Source organism: Corvus kubaryi, unplaced genomic scaffold (assembly GCF_017639235.1).
Source record: "Corvus kubaryi isolate FWS band 111438036 unplaced genomic scaffold, C.kubaryi_AGA036_p1.0 37201, whole genome shotgun sequence".
In the NCBI taxonomy this organism is placed as follows: Eukaryota; Metazoa; Chordata; class Aves; order Passeriformes; family Corvidae; genus Corvus; species Corvus kubaryi.
The window spans coordinates 1,537,431-1,557,858 of NW_024581058.1; the positions used below are offsets into that span (position 1 = coordinate 1,537,431).

General features: G+C 42.4%; 1 protein-coding gene across 1 annotated transcript in view; it reads right to left on the reverse strand.

Moving 5' to 3' along the window:
* Window positions 1-5,229: 5,229 nt before the first annotated feature.
* Window positions 5,230-20,428, reverse strand: part of TPCN2 (two pore segment channel 2) — a 50,332-nt gene continuing 35,133 nt past the window's right edge. Inside the window, exon 25 of the mRNA XM_042022437.1 lies at window positions 5,230-8,597. Within this exon, the coding sequence (XP_041878371.1) occupies window positions 8,546-8,597 (52 nt within the window). The 3' untranslated portion in view covers window positions 5,230-8,545. The remainder of the gene's footprint in view (window positions 8,598-20,428) is intronic.

Below are 20,428 nucleotides of genomic sequence, written 5' to 3' on the forward strand. Positions count from 1 at the left end.
CATTGCAGGGAGGGAAAGGGGGGGAACTGCTGAGGAAAATGAGAGAACTATGATGGGGTTATCTTTGTGCTCTGGCACTTAAAATAGATAAAACGACAGAAATTTTGAGGAAAAGAGAGGAAGTGATCAGGCCATAATTCTGAGAATAAACGTCAAGATGTACGGAAATGTACAAAACAAGGCTTCTTCAGAATAAAAAAAAAAGCCATGAAAAAAGAGGAGATGACCTAATGGTATAAAGAAACATTGATTAAAGAAATACCCAGAGGGAGAAAGATATTCCATCAGCTTTAACAACCACTGCATGGCCCTGCATTCCCTCTTAACTTCTCAAGTAAGGGGAGAAAAAAATATCTGTAGAAGAGGTAGTCACATGGATCCATTTATAATTTTCCCCCTTATTCTCTGCTCATCTTTTGCACAGTTTGCTCAAGATGTACAGGAAATGTGCACACTAAAAGTGACTCACAAAACTAAACACAATGGGTTAGTAGTAAACATTTTACCCTGCGTAGCCAAAGAAGAAACAAAACAATCACTTTTATAAGGAATATAAAATCCATTTAGTCATATTTTTTCTTTATGAGACTGATTATACACTAATATTACCTAGTAATGAAGGAAACAGTCTATCCATGCTTACACTAGTCTTTCATCAGAAACTCAGTTTTGGCAGAATCCCTCCGTCACACAGCAAAAGCTAAACAGATTTCCTTGAACATTCACAGGTGCAAACTTTATGTCAAGGTAGAATTTTTCTGGAAAGTCTGAGGCAAATCAGGCAAGAAAATTCCTAGACTAAAAGACTATTTTCAAATGGAATTACTGTGTGAGTGTACTATCAACAACTCTGTAAAAAAAATCAAATAGAAAGATGTTGGCCTCTGATATTTTCTTAGAAGACAGACATGGGAGGAGCTAGGAAAAAAAAGTTGACATTGCTCCTTAAAAATAAAGAAGCAGAGCAATAAAATATCCTGCTCCCATACATGCATCCAGATGCATTAGGAAAAGTAAGACAAGTCCAGTTTCAACCTGGAACAGGGAACAGACAAGCTGTTCTCAAATTCCGCTCACGTTGTTCATCCCAGAGCCATGAACGAGCCCTCTCTAGCAGACACTAAACAGAGAAAGGTACAGAGTCTTCACTGTGGTCTGGGTAAAAATGAGGAATGAACTTACCTCTCCAAAGCAGAAGAACTCAGACAGGATTCTCAAAACAGCAAAACAGCAACTTCCCTCCTGTGAGTCTTCCCTTACAAAAAAGCTCTACAAAGCTCTGAGGAAAAGAACAGATAAAAACTTCACGTCACAACTTCCAGACATTTTCCCGATTAACCATCCTAAGCCCACATCAGCAACCACCACAGAATTACAACCACACCAAGGTGAGCACCAGCTGCATCCTTCACAAAACCCCTCACTTCAGGGCACAAACATCAGCAGACGAGGAGAACCAGGACATGTGGACAGTGGCAACCTACTATGGAAAGTGGAGACGAGCTGTGCACAGCCTTGCTTACTTCTGTATGAAGAGACTCAAAATACTGTGCTGTGTTTTGAGTTGCTTTCATTTTAAAAAATATAATAATAATTTTGAGGAAGTCTTCTCTCCTTGTTCCACTCACTTTCAATTCAGACTCCTAGAATCTTCCGTTGTAGTTTAAAGCCAAAAGATTTCCTTCCACCTTATCAGGTCATATGTAAATTCTAGCTACCATGAGTTTTCTGAAAAGTAAACAAATAAATAAAAAATTAGGATATACAAGGATGTCTAAAGGATATCAAGTTCTCCAGGAACACTTCAAAATCAACTGCTTTTTGTGCAGAGGACAGCAGATGGATTGCCCATCCCGCTCCTCCCAAGCATGGTGAAGCACCAGTGTTTCATAAAATAGAAGTCAATCGTATCACGAAATAACTATGTCCAGTAGCTTCCTATCTGACAGAAAAAAATGGCCTTCAAAGGTCCCTTCCAATCTACTTTATGATTCCATTCTATGAACTGGTACAATCAGCTTAGTCGAGGGGCATTCCATACTACTGAAGATAGTATTTCTACTGCTGCCCTTGTGGACAGCCTACAGAAAAAGAGCCAATATTCAGATCCTGTTCACACACGTTCCATTTCACCAGAGAACACACTGAGGAGGGCGCTTTGGTGGCACACACCAGCAAAACCTGAGCCATTTTCCCAAATGAAGCCTACAGGGTGTTTACAGGTCTGTTTGTTTACACAGAGAGAAAACACATCGCACCTGGAAGCACGAGTGGGAGCCAACAGAGCCCTACCAGGATGGCATCTCCCTACAGACTCAAACTGACCATCAATGCCAAAATTGTAAGAATCCCATATCCACGTGCTTATCTTCGACCAAGCAAATACTATACTGATGAGAAACTGAGGCACAGAAAGTCTGAATATAAATGAACCCAGATTTTCCAAGGGGCATCTATTTTACAGCTGCCTCATAAAACTAAGAGAAACAATGTATTTTTAAAGCCAGTTCATGCTGTACTCTTGAAGGAATTTCTGTATTTGGTTAATTTTCACCCCTGCTCACACGTGCACATGCACACACCTTGAACAGTTGAAACAAAGACTTAAAGGTGGGGAAAGCTGATGAAGAAAGAGAAACAGATTTTCTAGTGCCAGAGATGGACTCAGTTTCAGAGGGAAGATTAAAACTCATTAGTTTTTGGCCCTCATGCCAATGCTCACAAAAAAGTTTCCCAGGTTCCTTATAAACAGAAATACCCCTCCTGAATAATTTATATCTTTTAAAAGTGGTCTCCAGCAAGCTTTACCTTAGAGCTAGTTGAGTCTCTTTGCAAAACGTGCTGTTTAACTGAGATTTAACTAGACTGCCGTCTACAGGCTCAAACACAGGGAAATAAAACCCACATCGTTTTCCCAAAGGAGGCAGAAGGAGTTTTCACGCTGTATCCTAAGAGGCAACAGGCACAGATAAAGTTGTGCTTTCAGCTCTACCAGTATAAATCCTCAGGAACTCCACGCTGACAGAAACCTCCACCCTAAACTCTCCAAGGACTCTCCTTCAGCTCAGCTGGGATACTAATGAAGCAAACTTTGATCCTCTCTTTTTCTAGAAATCTGCTTCACAATTCAACATCCTTGACGTAAATCTTTTAAAAGACTGTGATGGCATCAAGTCAGGGCCAGGATGGAGGGAAATGTGTTTCCGACTCCTCTGTGGGGGGACCATTAGGAGGAGGGCTAATAGCCCTGGGCATGCGATCAAATTAAGGTTTGTGCCAGTTCCCCCCAGGCTTTCCCTTGCCATCACCAGCTTCCCCAGGCTGGGCGGCTCATCCTCATCTCCTCACCAAAGACGGCTCTTAAACAGAAGCACAGCAGTCTGCTGGGAGGAAACAGAAAGATAATCACACAACTAACTTATATGGACAAAGTATGAAACAGGCCGAGCGAAGGGAGGGAAGGGAGGGAGAGAGGGAGGGAGGGAGCCTTTGATATCTTCACCTTTGGAGCGATACAAACTTAATGTACATCCAGCTTAAAAGCCGGGAGGTGGGGGGAGCTGGAATTCGGACCTTCCTAACATGTGGATTGCAGCACTGAGGCAGCACCGAGTCTAAACAAGGCTGGAGTTAGCATTCAGAGCACACAGCCCGGCAGAGTATGGGAAAGGGATAGAGCAGCCCAAAGAGCTGGCGCCACGAACTGACGAGCAGAGCGCAAGTGATAAAGATTTACTGCGAGAGAGGAGGAAACAGTCCGCTGGCCCGATTAGAGCTGTGAATACCGAGTTGTTCAGGGAGGATTTTGCAGCTGACTGATCACAGGCTGTCGGAGCAGGCCTCGGACAACAGCTGCAAGGCTTGCTGGGCTGCAGAAACAAAAGGCGCCTAGCACGGTGCAAAGAAAGAGTTGACAGGTTGTTGTTAGCAGTGGCAAATGTGTGAGGTATGTCACTGTGTGTGAGACGGGCCGGGCTGGGGTGGTGGGGATGAAGGAGGGCAAGAAGCACAGGCAGCACTCAGAAAAAGGCGGGGGCGTCGCGGGGGAGGGAGCAGGGACACAGGCTTGGTCAAAGCGTTTTCCTAAAATCAGGCCGGTGTTTGTACGGAGGACAATCGCAAGGTCTGTTTACTGCTGCCAAGATGAATTAGCCCATCGTCTCATTTATAGGACGAATCCGGTGGCACAGACTATAAGGTGCATGGCATTAAAGGGACTAATTAGACGATTCCGGCAAATCTGAATTAAGACCCTTTCTTTCTTTGAAAGCTGGGAAGCATTTCTCAGGACTCCAGTCAGATGGCTTAGGTTTTGTTGGGCTTTTTCTTTCTCTTCTGAGAAGGGGTGTCTTGTGCAATTCCCTAACTCATAAGGGTCTGCTCTAAATTCTGCTCTGAGCTTCAAAAACAGTTGTTGGGAAGCTGCTGGCATTTACATCATATCTGAAAAGGTCCAAACGAAAATCCCGGATTCTGCAGGAATTCAGCCCCCAGTCCAGGGACAAACTTTACAGCTGGTCCCTCCTGTTAAGAGTGGGCTAAACCAGAAGCCCACATGAGAACATACCTGAGCTAAGAGCCTGCAGCTGAATTCTCACTCACACACACAAAACAAGCGAGGTCTTTCAAAAGCTGGCTTCTAATCTGACACACACCCCCTCCAAATCCAGTGCCTGCAGCCAAGCGCTTTTCCCAAGCAACTCCAAGCTTTCTGGAGCCATGGTTCACTAAGCGTGTGAGTGCTGGGCAGGAATGTATCAATGAAACTCCGGAGATGATCAAAGACAGGAGCTGGAGAACAGGAGACCTTACTTTCAGCTCCCTGTTTGGCAAGTTTAGGATTCAGTTCTTGAAGTCTGGCAACATTTTACTCCAATTGTGACCAAAACAAAGTGTTCCAAACACCTCTGAAGCAGTGGTGCATGCTGTTTGCACACAACCACTATATTACAGTGGTCACTATTAAAATGTTTTACAAGCAGTTAAGGTTACCATAGCATTCACTGCATACTCATAGAAGGAAATACTATGAAAATCACAGAAACATCCAGCACTGCAAGCTGCAAATATCAGATGTTTCATAGTAATTAGTGACACTTTGTAAAGCATAGGCTTCTTGCATTTTAACTCGCATATCTATCACCAACGAATAGGAGACACTAAGAAAGTGCAGTGGCCTTTATAGTGTCCAATCAATTATACAAACAAACCTTATTTTGATTTTTCTCTTCTAAATGGTCTCTGGGACCCAGTTAGTCTAGTCCCAACGGGCAGCACTTGATACACTGTTAAGGGAATTCAGAACAAGAGGCATTTCAAGCCTTCTAACACAGCTCCATTCTCCCAAAATATATATACAAAAACCAACCCAGTGTGCAGAATACTCCATCTAGGGGCAGAAATGTGACTCAAAATTTCCTTAGCCTTTGCTTTGACATGTGTTAACCTCATTCTACCAGGCCTGAGTGCATGAGAAATAATCAGACATTTCACAGAGGTTCCAAATAGCTCTTCCTCAGTATGAGTCCATAGATTTTTATTTTTTATTATTTTAAATACACAGCTTCCAGCTTGAGTTTCTGCTTAAGAGTGATGAAGAACACAGGCACCACTTTTGTACATCTACTAGCAACTGGACTATATTTTAAACTACAAATATTATCCTAGGAACAATTTATAATCCATCATCCCCATATGCTCAAAGCTGAATAAGGGTGGCCAGTGAGCTCAACTGCAAAGAATAATGAAATGCCTGAAGGACTACTTGTGTAACTATATTTTTGTATGTAATTGTGCTTCTACTGGAGTCAAAGCAAAGTCTGAATTTGACTGCCATGGGAGCAGAAATAATTTGTGGCAGAAATATATTTCTGAATCACAAATTCTCTCTGTAGCTGGATAATTCAATATCATTTATGATTAATATTAGCACATGGAATTTGTTCACCAAATGTACTTGAGAGCAATGTATACAGTAGACAGAAGCAACAATTCACAGGCTCTGAGAAAACGCTGAAAATACAAAATAGTGCCCGTTAAGAACTTTTTTGTTTTTAGGGAAAAAATTAGTTGCAGAAGTATATCAAGCCTTGCCTTCCAGTGGTGTTTTCTTTATACAAATCACTTTCAGCTGACAAGTCCTCACTGATTTTCTGTAGTCAGCAATGGGTTACAGCTTGTCCGTAATGTCACAGCTTTCCACGGCACTGTGTCTTGCTCTTTGTCTCTCTGGTACAGAGAGGCTGCTTCTGAGGCTGCTGTACCACTTTGGAAAGTAATCAAATTACTTCCTACATTTGCTCTCCTTAAACACCTCTGCTTGATCCCCTCCACTCTTCCTGTTCAGCCTCTCAGTCGCGAACTTCATACTTCATAAATGCAGAGGTTAGAATTTTCTAGACACCACTTTAATTTTTCAAATAGCAATCCAATTACTGAGCAAATTGGCACATGTGCCTGGTTACATAGTGACTTGGCACTGCCTCCACTCGCTGCTGGCAGTGATGAATGTGTTCCCCCTCAGCCCTCCTCATCTATCTGCTCCAGCCTCCGAGCCAACACCAGTGACCACATAAGGAGAGTGCCTGGCAGCTGCAAGCCCGAGGTGCCAAGAGGCAGATTGTGTTCTGTAGCAGCAGGATCTGGGTCTGTGACTGGCTTCCTGGCTAGTCTTTTGTAAGACCTTTTCCATGGCCTCTAGGTTGGCTCTAATGAAGCCTGTAGAAATGCCTGCAGGGAGCTGGTATAGAAGTGAGTTAAGTCAAAGGTTTAATTTAGTTTCTAAAGTGAAGTGAATGTATATTGGCCTTCTCTTTCCACCCTGCAATTATATTCCTGCCACATTTATGTGAAAATACAGTATTCAGTCAACAATAGGAGTGCATTCCTGGGTATGTCTGCACCGCACATTGGGGCAAAGATCCCCAAGCCAGCCTCAATTAACTTCGCTGCAGAAGCAGGAGCAATATAGCCGTGTTTGCTCGCTGTGACACCCGAGCTAATTAACTATGTATGGCAGTAACAGAGCTTTACTGTTTCTGGCACCAACACTGCTGTCCCTGTGTGGCAAACTGCTACAGACATGCCAGCTCACTTGGAGGTAACCAGAGGGCTCCCCAGTCCAGTGCTGCTTTGCACTGCCCAGATACATTTAGGAATACTCCAGGAACTGGCAGGAATTTGCTGGCCATCATGTGAGAGTGGCGAGGCTACAGATGTGGTTACAGTAAATGTGGACTGTTCCACTTCCATCCCATTCACATTCTTTTATTGCTCGCGACATGATGGTCACAGAGCATCTTTAAGTAATGTGCTGAGCATCTTGAGCAGCATCTGTCACATGTGCTGCTTTCTAAATATCTCACTTCCTCCTCCGGGGGCAAAAAGCTGGATAAAGATACTTTAAAGTATTTCTCACACTCGGTTTGTTTTTTTTTTTTTCCCCCAACAAATTTGGGTCTTAGCCATAAGTGAACTTCTTTAGACTATTTAAAAAGCCATTTTCAATTATTTCAATGAAGCAGATAAGGACTTTCCCACAACAGGATAGCTTCTTCCCATCTGTTTTTTTTATGATCCCCAAGAAATTAACTTTCTTAAAATAAACGAGTGCAGGTTCCAACAACCAGAGATGCACTATGATCCCTGTAATTCAAACAGGCTTTGGCGAAGGTAAAAACAAAACACAACTTGCCTCTTTCGGAATTCCACCTCAGGCATACCAAGAAGCTACTGGAGAGAATCAGAGTTATTTGTCCAGCAAATTTCTGATGCAGATGGTAGTCTGGAAGATATCTGAGTGGACTCTGAACTGCACGCACAAGAATTTTTCACCGAGTTTGCTTGCTTGGACTTTACTGTATGAGTTGGGACTTTATGGGTACAGTTGTTTGTTACTGATGGAATTTTTCCTTTCCCTTTATATTTTTTCTCCTAAATCAGGTATTTTGACAGAGGTGCTTAATGAGATCCAAGTGGTTAGATTATATTTAATTAAATTATCCATGTTTATAATTTAAGAGCCTTTACCAGTGTCCATCATTTGAAATCTGTGGGTAGATAAGAAGCCCAGTCTTCTGTTGGCTTCGTAGATAAATAAGCCATGATCTAATTCCAAGAACCACCATAAGTATACAAGGACTTTCTCTCCAAACCTAATCAATCACCCCAGCTCTCAAGACTGACTTCTCACAAAATACCAAACACAATGATAAATTTTAACACATGCACCCCTTGAGCTATACCTCTGTACAAACACCCACAACTGTGATGCAGCAGCACAGATTTTAATTGAATATTTGATATCTGAGCATGACGTTTTTCCTCTGTGCTCTCAGTCTTTGCCACAACTTCGCATGGGTTACTTGGAGTCGCTTTAAACAAACACCACTAAATTCTGCACAGGCACCAGGCAAGGTAAAGTTACACACAGTGCTGGTAGGCTTCATACCAGTTTTCAGGAGTTTCTACCTCTGCATTTCAGTGACGTTCATGAGAAGCAAGAAAACCCCGGAGCTGTAGATGAAGTGCAACCCTACTGCCATCTTCAGTACCTTCTATGGGAGCAGGACACCGGACCCACACTCCTGGCCTCAGGCCTGTAGGACACAAGGAAGAGTTAGTTATGCAGAAGGGCACACTAGCATGTGCCTCTCACCAGGCATGTGAACGCCCCACACATGCCAAAGTTAGCAACAAAGTTAGCCAAGCTGTGCTAGAGCTAAGCATGCACTTAAGAGCTTTGCTGGATGGCAGCCATTTACAGATCCACAATCAGTACAGAGACATGGAGGCAGAGACTTCCTTTAATGGGTCCTCTGAATTCTCTTCCTGAAGACACATGCTTGGTTATTTCAATTAACATGTTCAGAAAAACAAATACTCTTCTTCTGATTACATCTCAGACACTGGCACATGTATCATTTTTCCTGGACTCCTTAATTTACCACACTTCCTAAAGATTCAGGGCCAGACAAACAACTGAAAATCAAATGCAGAAAGCAGCTGGATTCTGTGAAGACAGAACTCCCAGTTCCTGTTTCCCTCCTGTGTTATCCTTGGTTTGTTTGAAGATGCTGGTGGGTGCTTGCCTGCATGTAATGATAACTACTAACAGCAGCTTGATGAATAAGAGAAGAGAAAGTGGAAAAGAAAACAATAGGAAAGGCATTAAGGGCACTAAGTCATTCTTTCTGGGATGGGCATTAGACATATGTTCGCTACTCCAGTCCCAGCGCAATCAAAGCTGTCCTGTGCCACTGCCAAAAACTGTAACAGGTGCCAGAAGATTACAGCATTGGTTAAATCCACTCTTAAGGCACCAGCTCAGGGAGTGATCCAAATCCCAGGAGCCAATGAACATCTTCCCCCAGATGTCAATTGTTTTCAAATAGCTCCACTCTTATTTCCAGTGTGATGCTGGGGAGGGGCGGGGGGATAAATAAATTTGGCTGCCAGGAGGCAATCCTCTGATTTCACCACTGCCAGCCTGGACAGGTGCCAAAGCCATGCACAGCCTCTCAAACACATTTGTAAGGCAATTAATATTTTATATTCACAATAATAAGAGAGCTTCATTCACACAGAACTATTAAGACAGTTTCTGGTTCCATTCTTCCCAGCACATTACAACGACAACTCCATGCCAGCAGCAGCCACATGGCCTAAAGGTGCCAAGCTGGCAAGGATACTCTCTCTCAGCATTTGGCATCTAAACCCCTTGGCAAAGCCCTCAGCAGTTGTGCTTGGCTGGCTTCAGATTCGTCATGTGGTCAGGCTGCTGATAGCATGGGAGGGTGCTGCGTCCTCTGGGCACCATTTCACTTTAACACCTGTCTGATTCAGAGGAATGCGCGCACATGCAGAGCAAGATCCCTGCACAAATCCTCCCAGAGACCCAGAGCACATGCTCCATTTGTTACTGAAAGGGGTCGTTTCCTCAGAACCACTGTGCCTTTTTTTTTTTTCCCCTCCCCTCTCCCCCTCCTCTTCCCCTTCACATATCTGTATACAGCCCTTGGAGGGTCCTACATCCTGCCATGCATTCCACATGTGTTGGAGGTTTCCTCTGTGAACCAGGAATACAAAACATTTTTGTATATAATGAAATCTCATATTTTACTGTGCTCATATAAAACCATTTCTTTGTGAATAAGACTCCTTTTATTTGTGACATTTTAATGATCTACAAATGTTTGGTATAGATGAAAGGAAATTATTATTTCCAGGTCACCTTGCAGTAATACTTTTTGATAGGCACCATAATTCCAATTAAATTGAGTAATAAGGGAGGGGGAAAGCCTTCAAATATTTAAAGTGCCACTGAAGCAGAAATATTTTAAAAGGAAAACATAAAAACAAGCATACATCTTTTATCACAAGCTACAGAATATTGGAGGAGCATAGATAAGAAAATTCAAAGCACTTTTTCCACTGGGGACCACTCAAACTAATGCAGACCATAAGAATGCGACTCTGTGCCCCACAAACACCACGGTTTTGTGTCACAGGATTGGGGCTGACTTGGTCACAAATTTATTGAAATAATCCTAAGACTGGTCCCTCAGAGTTACCTGTCAAAAGCACAACCACCACCCCAAGCTTGGCAGAGGCAGCTCCCCGGGACGGCAGAGAAGTGTGTTGAGATGTTGCAGGGCACCTCCCCAAATCCCTGCCTGTCCCAAAGCACTACACCCACGAGCCTGCACTGGTTCTTCTGGTACATTCTGACACCTTTGAGCACGGTTATCTTTGGGTCAGACACCCTGAAGCCTGTGAAATACACGCAAGCCTTGGGTTGCTAAGCTCACATCACAAAATAGCTGCTATCGCTCGCTTTGGAGGGAAGGCTCAGCGTGCCCATCCCACCCCAGCTGGAACATCCAAACACAAGCCACGACTCCCGTGTTCCCCCTCAAGCCATACCCCTCTGCCTGTCACCTTGTACCGTGGCTTTTGGTTTCTTTCAAGCTCAGGGCCCACAGACACCAGCCAGGGCCTCCCTGTTCTAGCACACAACACAAACCCTGCTTGCTGCACGTAGTATGCATCTATCAGTACTCCTGTGTTTAGCCACGTGAGCTTTGCTTTTTTTAAATAAAATGTTTTTTAATTGCTTTGAGGGAGCTGATTTTTGTTGTTTTGTTGGGGTTTTTTTTACCTTCTTGAACAGTTCTTCATTATTCAATCAGGAAAAAATCTTATCTCTCCCCCTCCTCTGATACACATGTTTTCTTCAGAACACTAGGGCAACATGTAGGATGGACACTGGGACCATGGCAAATTTAAGATCCAGCATCTTGGAGGCTTTCCTGGTCATAAGCCAAACCTTTCTGGAATGGAAAAAGCTTTTTAATATGGCATTTTCAGTAAGAAATTCATTAGTTAACCCTGGGGAGGTAAGGAAATACCCCAACTTAAAATTATTATTCAGTTGCATATAAAAATGTTATTTTAGATCATTTTTAGGACTTGCTGTAATTGCATTATTTTCCATTTCTTTTTCTCCATGACCTGGGCAGTGGATTTCATTGTGATTAAAGCACCTGGCTTTTGGAGCAAGGGAGACAAAAAATAAGTACCAAATAAACATATAAAACTCTCAAGCAACATTCCTGGAATAGTTCTTCTGTAAAGTACATGGCATGTTCAGAACACATGATTTCCTAGTACAAAGATTTTATTGGCTTCACTGCTCAGTGTGGTCATCTCAGATCCATGCCAAATAAACCTTTCACACCATATTGACATTTATTTTTCATCTCTGGCTACACATCTACTCTTTCTAAAAAGCAAGTTCCCGACTCCTGCAGGAATTCCCAAGCTGAATATTTTATCATCTCCCCTGGAAAATGATAACCTAGAAGACAGCACTGCATGTTACTCTTGGCAACTAAAGTGGAAAGGAGTAAGTACAGGATTTTAGAAGACGCAACCAAAGAACAACAGCCAGGGAGGAGGGTTCGCCTCCATCAGGTTCCTGGCACCTTGTTTTGGCAGCATCCCAGCGCCAGGTACCAGGAGCAGACTTGTTCTCACACGAGGGCCAGTCAGAGTGAGCCCTGGAATGAGGGCACCCTACAGCATGGCTTGTATACAAGCCATGTGGAAGAGCAAGGAAAGGAAAAAAAAATTGATGTCAAGGTCAGAAAAGCCTCCAGTTTCAATACATACACGTAAACCTACATGGACAGACCTTGCCAGGTGTTTCCTTATCATAATGCACTTCCCCCTGTTAACGTGACTAAATAAATACAACTTACCCAAATCAAATCCTGACCATTTCCCCCCTTTAATCTTAATGAACTTTCTCAGGTTTATGCACTTTTTCAGCATGCAACGTAAAGTCAAGAGCTTCTTCATGAGAATGTGCCTGACTGGGAACTTTATTTTTTTAGAACAGTTACTGTGCCGTGACACAAGGGTAGAACACTGCTTTAAAGGGCTGCTGACTCTGGACAATTTATATGCTAATTCCAGAAATGATTCCTCCTACATTAAATAAGGAGCTGAGGAATGTTCCAAAGGTCTGGACAGACCATGCCATTAACAGACTGGGTAAATCAACATTAATACTGCCCACAGCATATTACACCGTGTGAACTTTCTTCACTGCCCACACTTTACTAATTTTAGTTCCGCGTGGTTCCTCAGCTGACTGTCCAAAATATAAACTACATCAGCTCCCTAAAGCCTCCCTGTGCCCATCTGGGCCTTGGACTCGCCTTTAATATTAAACTTGAGGAAAAAAATCCTGAATGGTCACACTTTTTTATTCAGGGTACGTTTATAAATGGTTTATAAAGGGTTAATAAATGATTAATCGATTATGAAAATGTCAAAGAAGTATGGACAACTACAAACACTAAGAATAGCTGTCTGACACCCAGTACTAACCAATCAGCCATCTAGGACATACATTCTAGCCCAAACTCCCCCAGTGTGAAGGCCAAGCCTGGCAAATAATTCAAATATCTTCAAGCTTGTTTGAGCATTGACAAGTTCTCCAGCATTTATTAGTAGTGTTCTGAGGCTATTAGACAAACCTGTCTCTGAGTTTAGACTTTGAACAAACAAGCTGTTATAAAACCTTAGGCTACCAGAAAAATTTCCAGTTTTTATTTTACTTTCAATAAAAATGAGATTTACACAAATTCTCATATGGCATATGTAACGCCAATAACACAGAATTGAAAAACTCAAAATGCAACAAGCATCACTAAATGGATCATAAAGTACTAAGGTCAATTTAATTTTTAAAATTCCTTCTGTTTTTTGTACCTCAGCTTAATAGCTACGCTGCTAAAACAAGGCATTGATGCAAAGCATGATGCTAAGTGCCTAGTTGTCACAGAAAATAAATTTCATCTCATTTGGGACAAAATTTGGGGTTTAGAAATAAATCAGCATGCAAAGCATTTACAGCATTTTGCGTACGATCTCGATGTGATGAGTTCTTTCAGTGTCACTCCCTGATAAACCCTAAGGCAGTAAATACTGTGAGGCACCTTCCCATGACAAAAATCTGATTTCTTTGCAACCAAAGCAAGAGCTGCTGATAGGCTTTTCTTTCTTCCGCCCTCACCTACCTCCCTCCCCTTTTTTTTCTTCTTTCTGCTTAACTGAGGACTATACCAAATGCATGTGAATGACACGATCTCATAACTTTCTTAACAGACATTGCAACATTTTGGGGGCACAGAGCTGAACATGAAATCAAAAGAGCACTGGAGAGGTGCCTCCTCTCATTGAGCTCAATAGCTGAACTTCCATTGAGTGCCAGGGGACTGAATTAGGTCTGTTTATAGTGTGGGTGCCAGCAAACTCTTTGTGCTTCATCAGACACACCCCCCTAACCAATCACTGCACTATGATATAATTATTCCATAGGAGCCACCTCTTAGCAAACTACAGACAGGTATGGAGTGCAAAAAAACCTGAAAACCAGTCCCAGCAGGACTCCAAGACCTGACAGAGGTAATAAATGCATCACACACAGCAAGAACATGCTTTGCTATACCTGAGACACCTCAGCCAAATGACTCCTGATAATGATCAATGATGGCAAATTGGCAGCCGGGCTACTGGAAAAATTCCAAGCTTCACCTTCCAGCTACAGGAATGAGGAGGATATATGTGAATGTGATCTTTGGCAGGGAAAGGTACATTGTTTCATTGCTGTGGGAAAAATGCTTATTGCTCAAACATTTCCTTAAAATAAGATTACAATGAAACATTAGAGGTAGCATTATTAACAATAATCAACTTTCCTGGCTAAATGAAAAAAAAAAACCAAAACCATTTCAAAACCTATCTCCAATCGGCAGCCAAAAAAAAAAAGAAATCTAGTGTTTCACCCCTCACTTTTTTTCCGATCACTTCAGCAGAGATGCTACTGCAAAGAGAATAGGCCTTTGTGTGCTTTGGGTTTTAAAAATCAAGGCAGCTCCCAACTTACCTGTTCTTTTTCCCTATCAACAAATGAGGAGGAGATTAATTGAAATTTTGAGGCTAGACTGTAACACCTGATATACTGAAAACAAGAACCCTCACACCTCAAATTTATTTCTGAATGGTGAACCTTGTGCAGGAAACAGCTCGTGTCTGAAGAGAGACACAAAATGCAAACGGCTTTAAAAAGGATTTGGGGATATGAGAATCCAAAGTTGTTGCTGTGCTCCATGGAACAGAGAAAAACCTAAATGGGCTTTATAACCTTTGCATCAAAACCTAGTGAAAAGAACGTTGCTAAATACTCAAATAAGTGCTCTTCCTGAGTAACCACTAGTGAAGCTCATGCAGATGTCTGCTCCTAAGCACGCATGAACACGTATGTTTTACACAAATGTGTAAAACACCCTATGCTCCTCAACAGGAAGAAAATCGTTCCCGAGTCAGAGCTCATCCAGAGGCTCTGACTCATCACTGTCCATCCAGTTTAGAGCCACCTTTCTCCCCTCCTTTCTCAGTCTTTTACCTCAGCTTCCTTCCAACATCCTTTACCTCCTGTGAAGGTTCAGCTTCTTTCCTCCATCAATCCCCTTAGTTTCCCCCAGAACACACCTTATCTTGACAGGAAAACAAAACACTGGAATTAATGTTATTTTGTCTTCTCTGTATGTCCCTCTCCTCATGCTGCCTTTTTAGGTTAAAGTTTCTTTATGACAGGGATTATTTACTGTTCTGTGTACTCATACACCACAGGCTGGAACTTAACCAGCCTCAAAGCACTACCGAAAGAAATTGAGAATAAAAAGAGACTGCCTTTGTCCTAGGTAAATGCTCTCCAGAGTGATATCAATCATACTTATCCATCTTTGCAAAAGGAACCCGAGAAAGCACATAACAAACATGCCAAACATTATAGAACCTAAATCACCAGTTCTTTTGAAAAATATTTCTTTTAAACAATTTCTGTAGCATGAAATGGAATCACATTTATTCTAGGCATCTCTGAAATATTAAATCATGGTGGAAATCTTATTTTTGGGTGTTGATCATTTATCTTTTCAGGGTACTTAGGAGTAAATTCCACCTGTTCACAATTACTCCTTTCTCTTCATTGAGCTGCCTGAATACAATTAGAAAAACATTCAAATTGCAAAAATTTTCCTATGAAAGACCATAATTGGATATAGAAAAATTTCAAAATACTCAGGCAGACACCCATAAAAACATTTTAAAAATTGCTTCTGAACACGTTTAGCATCTAAATATTTTTTTTACTGATAATTTGACAGCAACCATGTACTTCATTTTCTTAGTGGCAAAGCTCTTGGAAAATCCAGAAGGTTAGGCTACAGGTATGTTGCCAATCTGTGTTCATCATAGAATCCTAGAAGAGTTTGGGTTGGAAGGCACCTTAAAGATCATCTCATGTCAAGCTCCCTGCTCTGAGCAGGGACACCTTTCACTATCCCAGGTTGCTCAGAGCCCCATCCAACCTGGCCTTGGACACTTCCAGGGATGGGGCAGACACAGCTTCTCTGGGCAGCCTGTGCCAGGGCCTCACCACTCAACAGTAAAGAATTCTTTTTAATATCTAATCTAAATCCACTCTCAGTCTGAATCCGTTCCCCCTTGTCCTGTCACTCCATGCTCTTGTAAAAAGTCTCTCTCCATCTTTCTTGTAGGCTCTGTTCAGGTGCTGGAGGCCACAGTTAGGTCATCCCCAAGCCTTTTCTTCTCCAGGCTGAACAATCCCAATTCTCTCAGCCTTCCCTCACAGGAGAGGTGCTGCATTACCTTGGTGTCCCACTTCTGGACTCACTCCAACAGCTCCATGTCCTTCCTGTGCTGGGGCTGCAGAGCTGGATGCAGCACTGCAGGTGGGAGCTCACCAGAGTAGAGGAGCAGGATCCCCTCCCTCTACTGCTGCCCACAGGGCTTTGGATGCAGCCCAGGACATGGGTGGCTTTCTGGGCTGCACTTGCACATTCCCAGCTCATGTCCAGCCTGTCACCCACCAGCACCCCCAAATCCTTCCCAGCAGGGCTACTCTGGATCTGTTCATCCTCAGCCAGGATTGATACCAAGGGCTAACCTGACCCAGGTGCAGCACCAGCACTTGGTCTTGTTAAACCTCATGAGATCCCCAAGGACCCACTCCTCAAGCTTCTCCAGGTCCCTCTGGATAGCATCCCATTCCTCAGGTGTGTCACCACACTGAGCTTGGTGTCACCTGAAAGTTTGCTTTAGGGTCAAAGAAAGCCACAGTGACAGTCCCTGTTGTTTTCATAACACATCCCAGGCCTGACCAAAGGCCACTGAAACCAGGAGAAATCTTTCAGACCTTTAAGTGGAGTCAGAATGAAGAAATAATTCACTCTGCTGCAGAACAGATAAAAGGCAATTTAACCACAAATTCTGCAGAGTAGGAGCTGAATTTCTACCACTCCTAAGGAAGTGGGAACTCAGAATCCCAGCCTTCTCGTTGCAGGGAAAGCATGGGGTTATTTTATTGCAAGAACTAACCCATTCTGACATGCCAAAAGGATCTATTTTCTTTCCATGAAGCTCAGGTTTCTACCTTTGGCTACATTCTCAGAATGCAAAGTTCTATTTTCAACCCAACTCAGTAGGGCATGCAACGAGGAGAGTGGGAGAACTTTCCTGAATGTGTACCAAGCAGTCAGCCTAGGCTTCTGTGGAAAGAGACATCAGTTTCAGATCAAGATGGGCCATTACAGCCACCTTATCTAATCATCATCCCTCATACAGACCTGAAACCATCAGGCAGATCTAAAAAGCTTAAAACTGCACATTCCAGAAAGGCACCCACTTGGCAGCTCTGCAGTAAAACAACAGTGCTTCAAAATGCCACACTTCCTTGGGAAGGGACATCTGACAATTTTGCTGTGAGCACTACTCAGCTCTGGAGATGATGGACCAGCAAGGTTTGCAGCCCATAACATGAATTCAGATAGCACAGAGTGACAAACCCTGGCAGGAACAGCACAGTTTGAGTACTTCAGCTGTGAATTCAAGCTAAATGAAGTAGGTGATCAATCTTTCAGCCCTCTGCAGGTGAATTGAGGGAAACAAAACAGACAAAATGATTGAAGCACAACTTTATGAATAATACATAAGCATTTCCTTTTATATAGGGCTACATGAAATTCCAGAGGTCTGTGGTACACTAGAAAAGAGGTGTAAACCCCTGATTTGTAACAAAGTGCCCCAAAAATGCATGAATGCTTTGATGACTTCAGGTGCCCTCCTTCACAAGTACCTTCTTCCTTCTTCGTTTGCTCAAGAATTTGGGTAGGGTCTTTCCTAACTGAAAGCTTTCTAGCTAAAACGAACTTTTGTTAAAATGGGCAAGTCATTGAGCCCAAAATTCAGCCTTTTAAACATGTGAGGTTTGGATGCACTTTTGCTGAATCCACAGCAGATCCAAAGGAACCTCCAGAAATTCCTGCTAGCATTACTAGCAGGAATGGCCTTTGGTTGCAGTCACTTACAGAGGCTGTAAGGGCTCTGCAGTCAGTGCTGACCTTACAGATCCTCATGTTGTTTTGTTAACATGATGGTTTCATGTCTCTTGGAGATTTGCCCTAAGATACATCCTTTGAAACAGGTACACATGGAATTATCAGCCGGCAAACTGCCCTTCTCCCCCAGCCCCTGGAAATGATCAAATATCTTTGACATGGGGAAGCTGAACTGGGAGGAAATGCTGGTTATCCTCTTGAAGTAACCCCTAGAGAAGATGAGGATGTTATTGCAAACATGTGAGAAAAAGCAAGTTTTCCCATTGTCAGCATGCAAAATAGACACAGGACAATAGGCACCATGATTTTTCTGCAATCAGGTTGGCAAACCCTTGAATGTGAAGAAAATGAAAGCCAGAGGCAGTGTGTTCCAAAGAACTATTAATTAACTAAGGGTTATAAAGCTGAGATTTAGACAGCTGACTCCTCAAAGAGACAGAAGCAGCATAGAATCTTGAAAACAACATGAAACCTCAGTATTAGAACAGGTATAATGTATTTCTCTAACAAAAGAAGTTTTTCCAGTATCAGCTTCTTTTCTCAAGCAGTGTCTTTGTCCAAAAGAAAATAAGAAAATTTTGCTACATATACTCCAAATGAAAAAATGAGAACACTCCCATTGGTACATTTTCTATCACCATAATCCCAAAGTGGCCTCTAATAAATTCTCTTCAGATAAAAAGCTCAGATGTTGTTTCTACCGTCACATTCTCACGGATTACTGCATTCCTAGGTTAGACATTAGTGCCAAAGTGGGGTATCCTAAGAGTTTGTACATTTGACCTTCAGTACCACAGTTCCTGTCATTTCCAGTCCAACACCTGAATGTTCTGCAAAAGGTACACAAAGCATGGAAGCAAATAACAAAACACTGCATAAGGGGACATTTCACCCATGTATAGGCAAATAAAAATAACCCCAGAGCTGTGTGGGTGCAACAATTAACAAGGGATTTACTTAAACTAATAAGAGAAAAATTCAGGAACAAACTGGATTCACTGTAATTAAATCACTGCAGATAGAACAAGGATGATCTAATGTAATAACCTCATGACATCCGGTCCAAATACAAAGAGCCTTCCTATGACTGAACAGGTTTCTTTTCTCACATTGATTCTTACCTAATTTTCCAAGCTTTTCAGGACAAGGGACGTCTTAGTTACTAAAAGCTGAGAATCTCTTGCAATAATCTGTGCAAACAAAATAGCAATATAATTTTAGAGATACCTTTCTTCAGAGAGTTCCCAACAGTACTCATGCATGGTACAAAAATAGGCTTTATTAAACTCTGCAGGAGCCAAAAGCCTTTATTCCTTGAAGAGGCCATATGCCACCAGTGAACAAGGGTTTAGGGCTCCTAGGGAGCTGGGATCCAGAAAATGCTGCCTCTTACTGGTGCAAGATCATAACTTTTGGAGATACAGAAGCAAGCACTGAATCCTGAGCTCAGTGAGAGCTTGGAAACAGGGCAGCTCTTGTTCAGAGCTTGTTCTTGTTTCTATGGGCTGTGAGCCTTGGGCTTGAACCAAACAGAAATCAGTGTAGTTCAGAAAAACCTCAGCATTACTAAGGCAAGATCTTCAGGCCAGACTGTAAGGACTGGTACCTGACATTCGGTGCTCATTAGGAGCAGTGAACCACAGAGGTCCCTCCCTATTTCAGGGACAAGCAATTCCCAAAGCCAGCCCATCCCTGATGCCTGCAGGAAGTCCATGGAGACAGTTTTAACTTCCTTATTCCCAGGCAAAGTAGCAAGAGAAAGATGTGAAATTCCTTCCAGTCACCGAGTTTCCACATTTGCAGTGACACTGCCCATAAAGTAGGAGATTGATGGCATTTCCATGGTGGTGACAGCAGAATGGGCAGTTAGAAGGTAAGAGATTTCCTTACAATAGCCAGCAACTCACTATTTTAAAAAAGCTAGCAAACAAAGATATAACTCCATAAAGGAAACAGGCACGTTCCTATGTATGCCTGCTGCAGTTTGTGTTCTCCTTACAGCCATGACACATTCCTTTGTGTTAGCTACATGGTGAGGTGCTAAAGGAGAACAAAAAACAAATAAAAACAAATGTTTTATCTCTTCACTGAAATGAACACACCCAAAACACACTTAGCTCCTAGTTCCAAAATTAGGATAGATTTTTGAAGTGCTTCAAGCACCATCCACATTATCCAAAAAGCCTAAATACTCACACTGTAGAATAAATATGGAGAGATGAACTTCTTCCTAAAAGGATAACAAATACTGTCTTGCTTGTCATACTTTTACTACAGAAAACCAAAAATTACTAATAAAAACTATCAATCACTTCTTCTGGCCACATTCACAGACCCACTTGATTCTTCCCAGTAGAAAAATTAATTTAGAACTTTAACATGGCTTTATTCACACCAGCACCAAGATGTATCTCTTGGGAACAAGCTTGGTCTGTCAG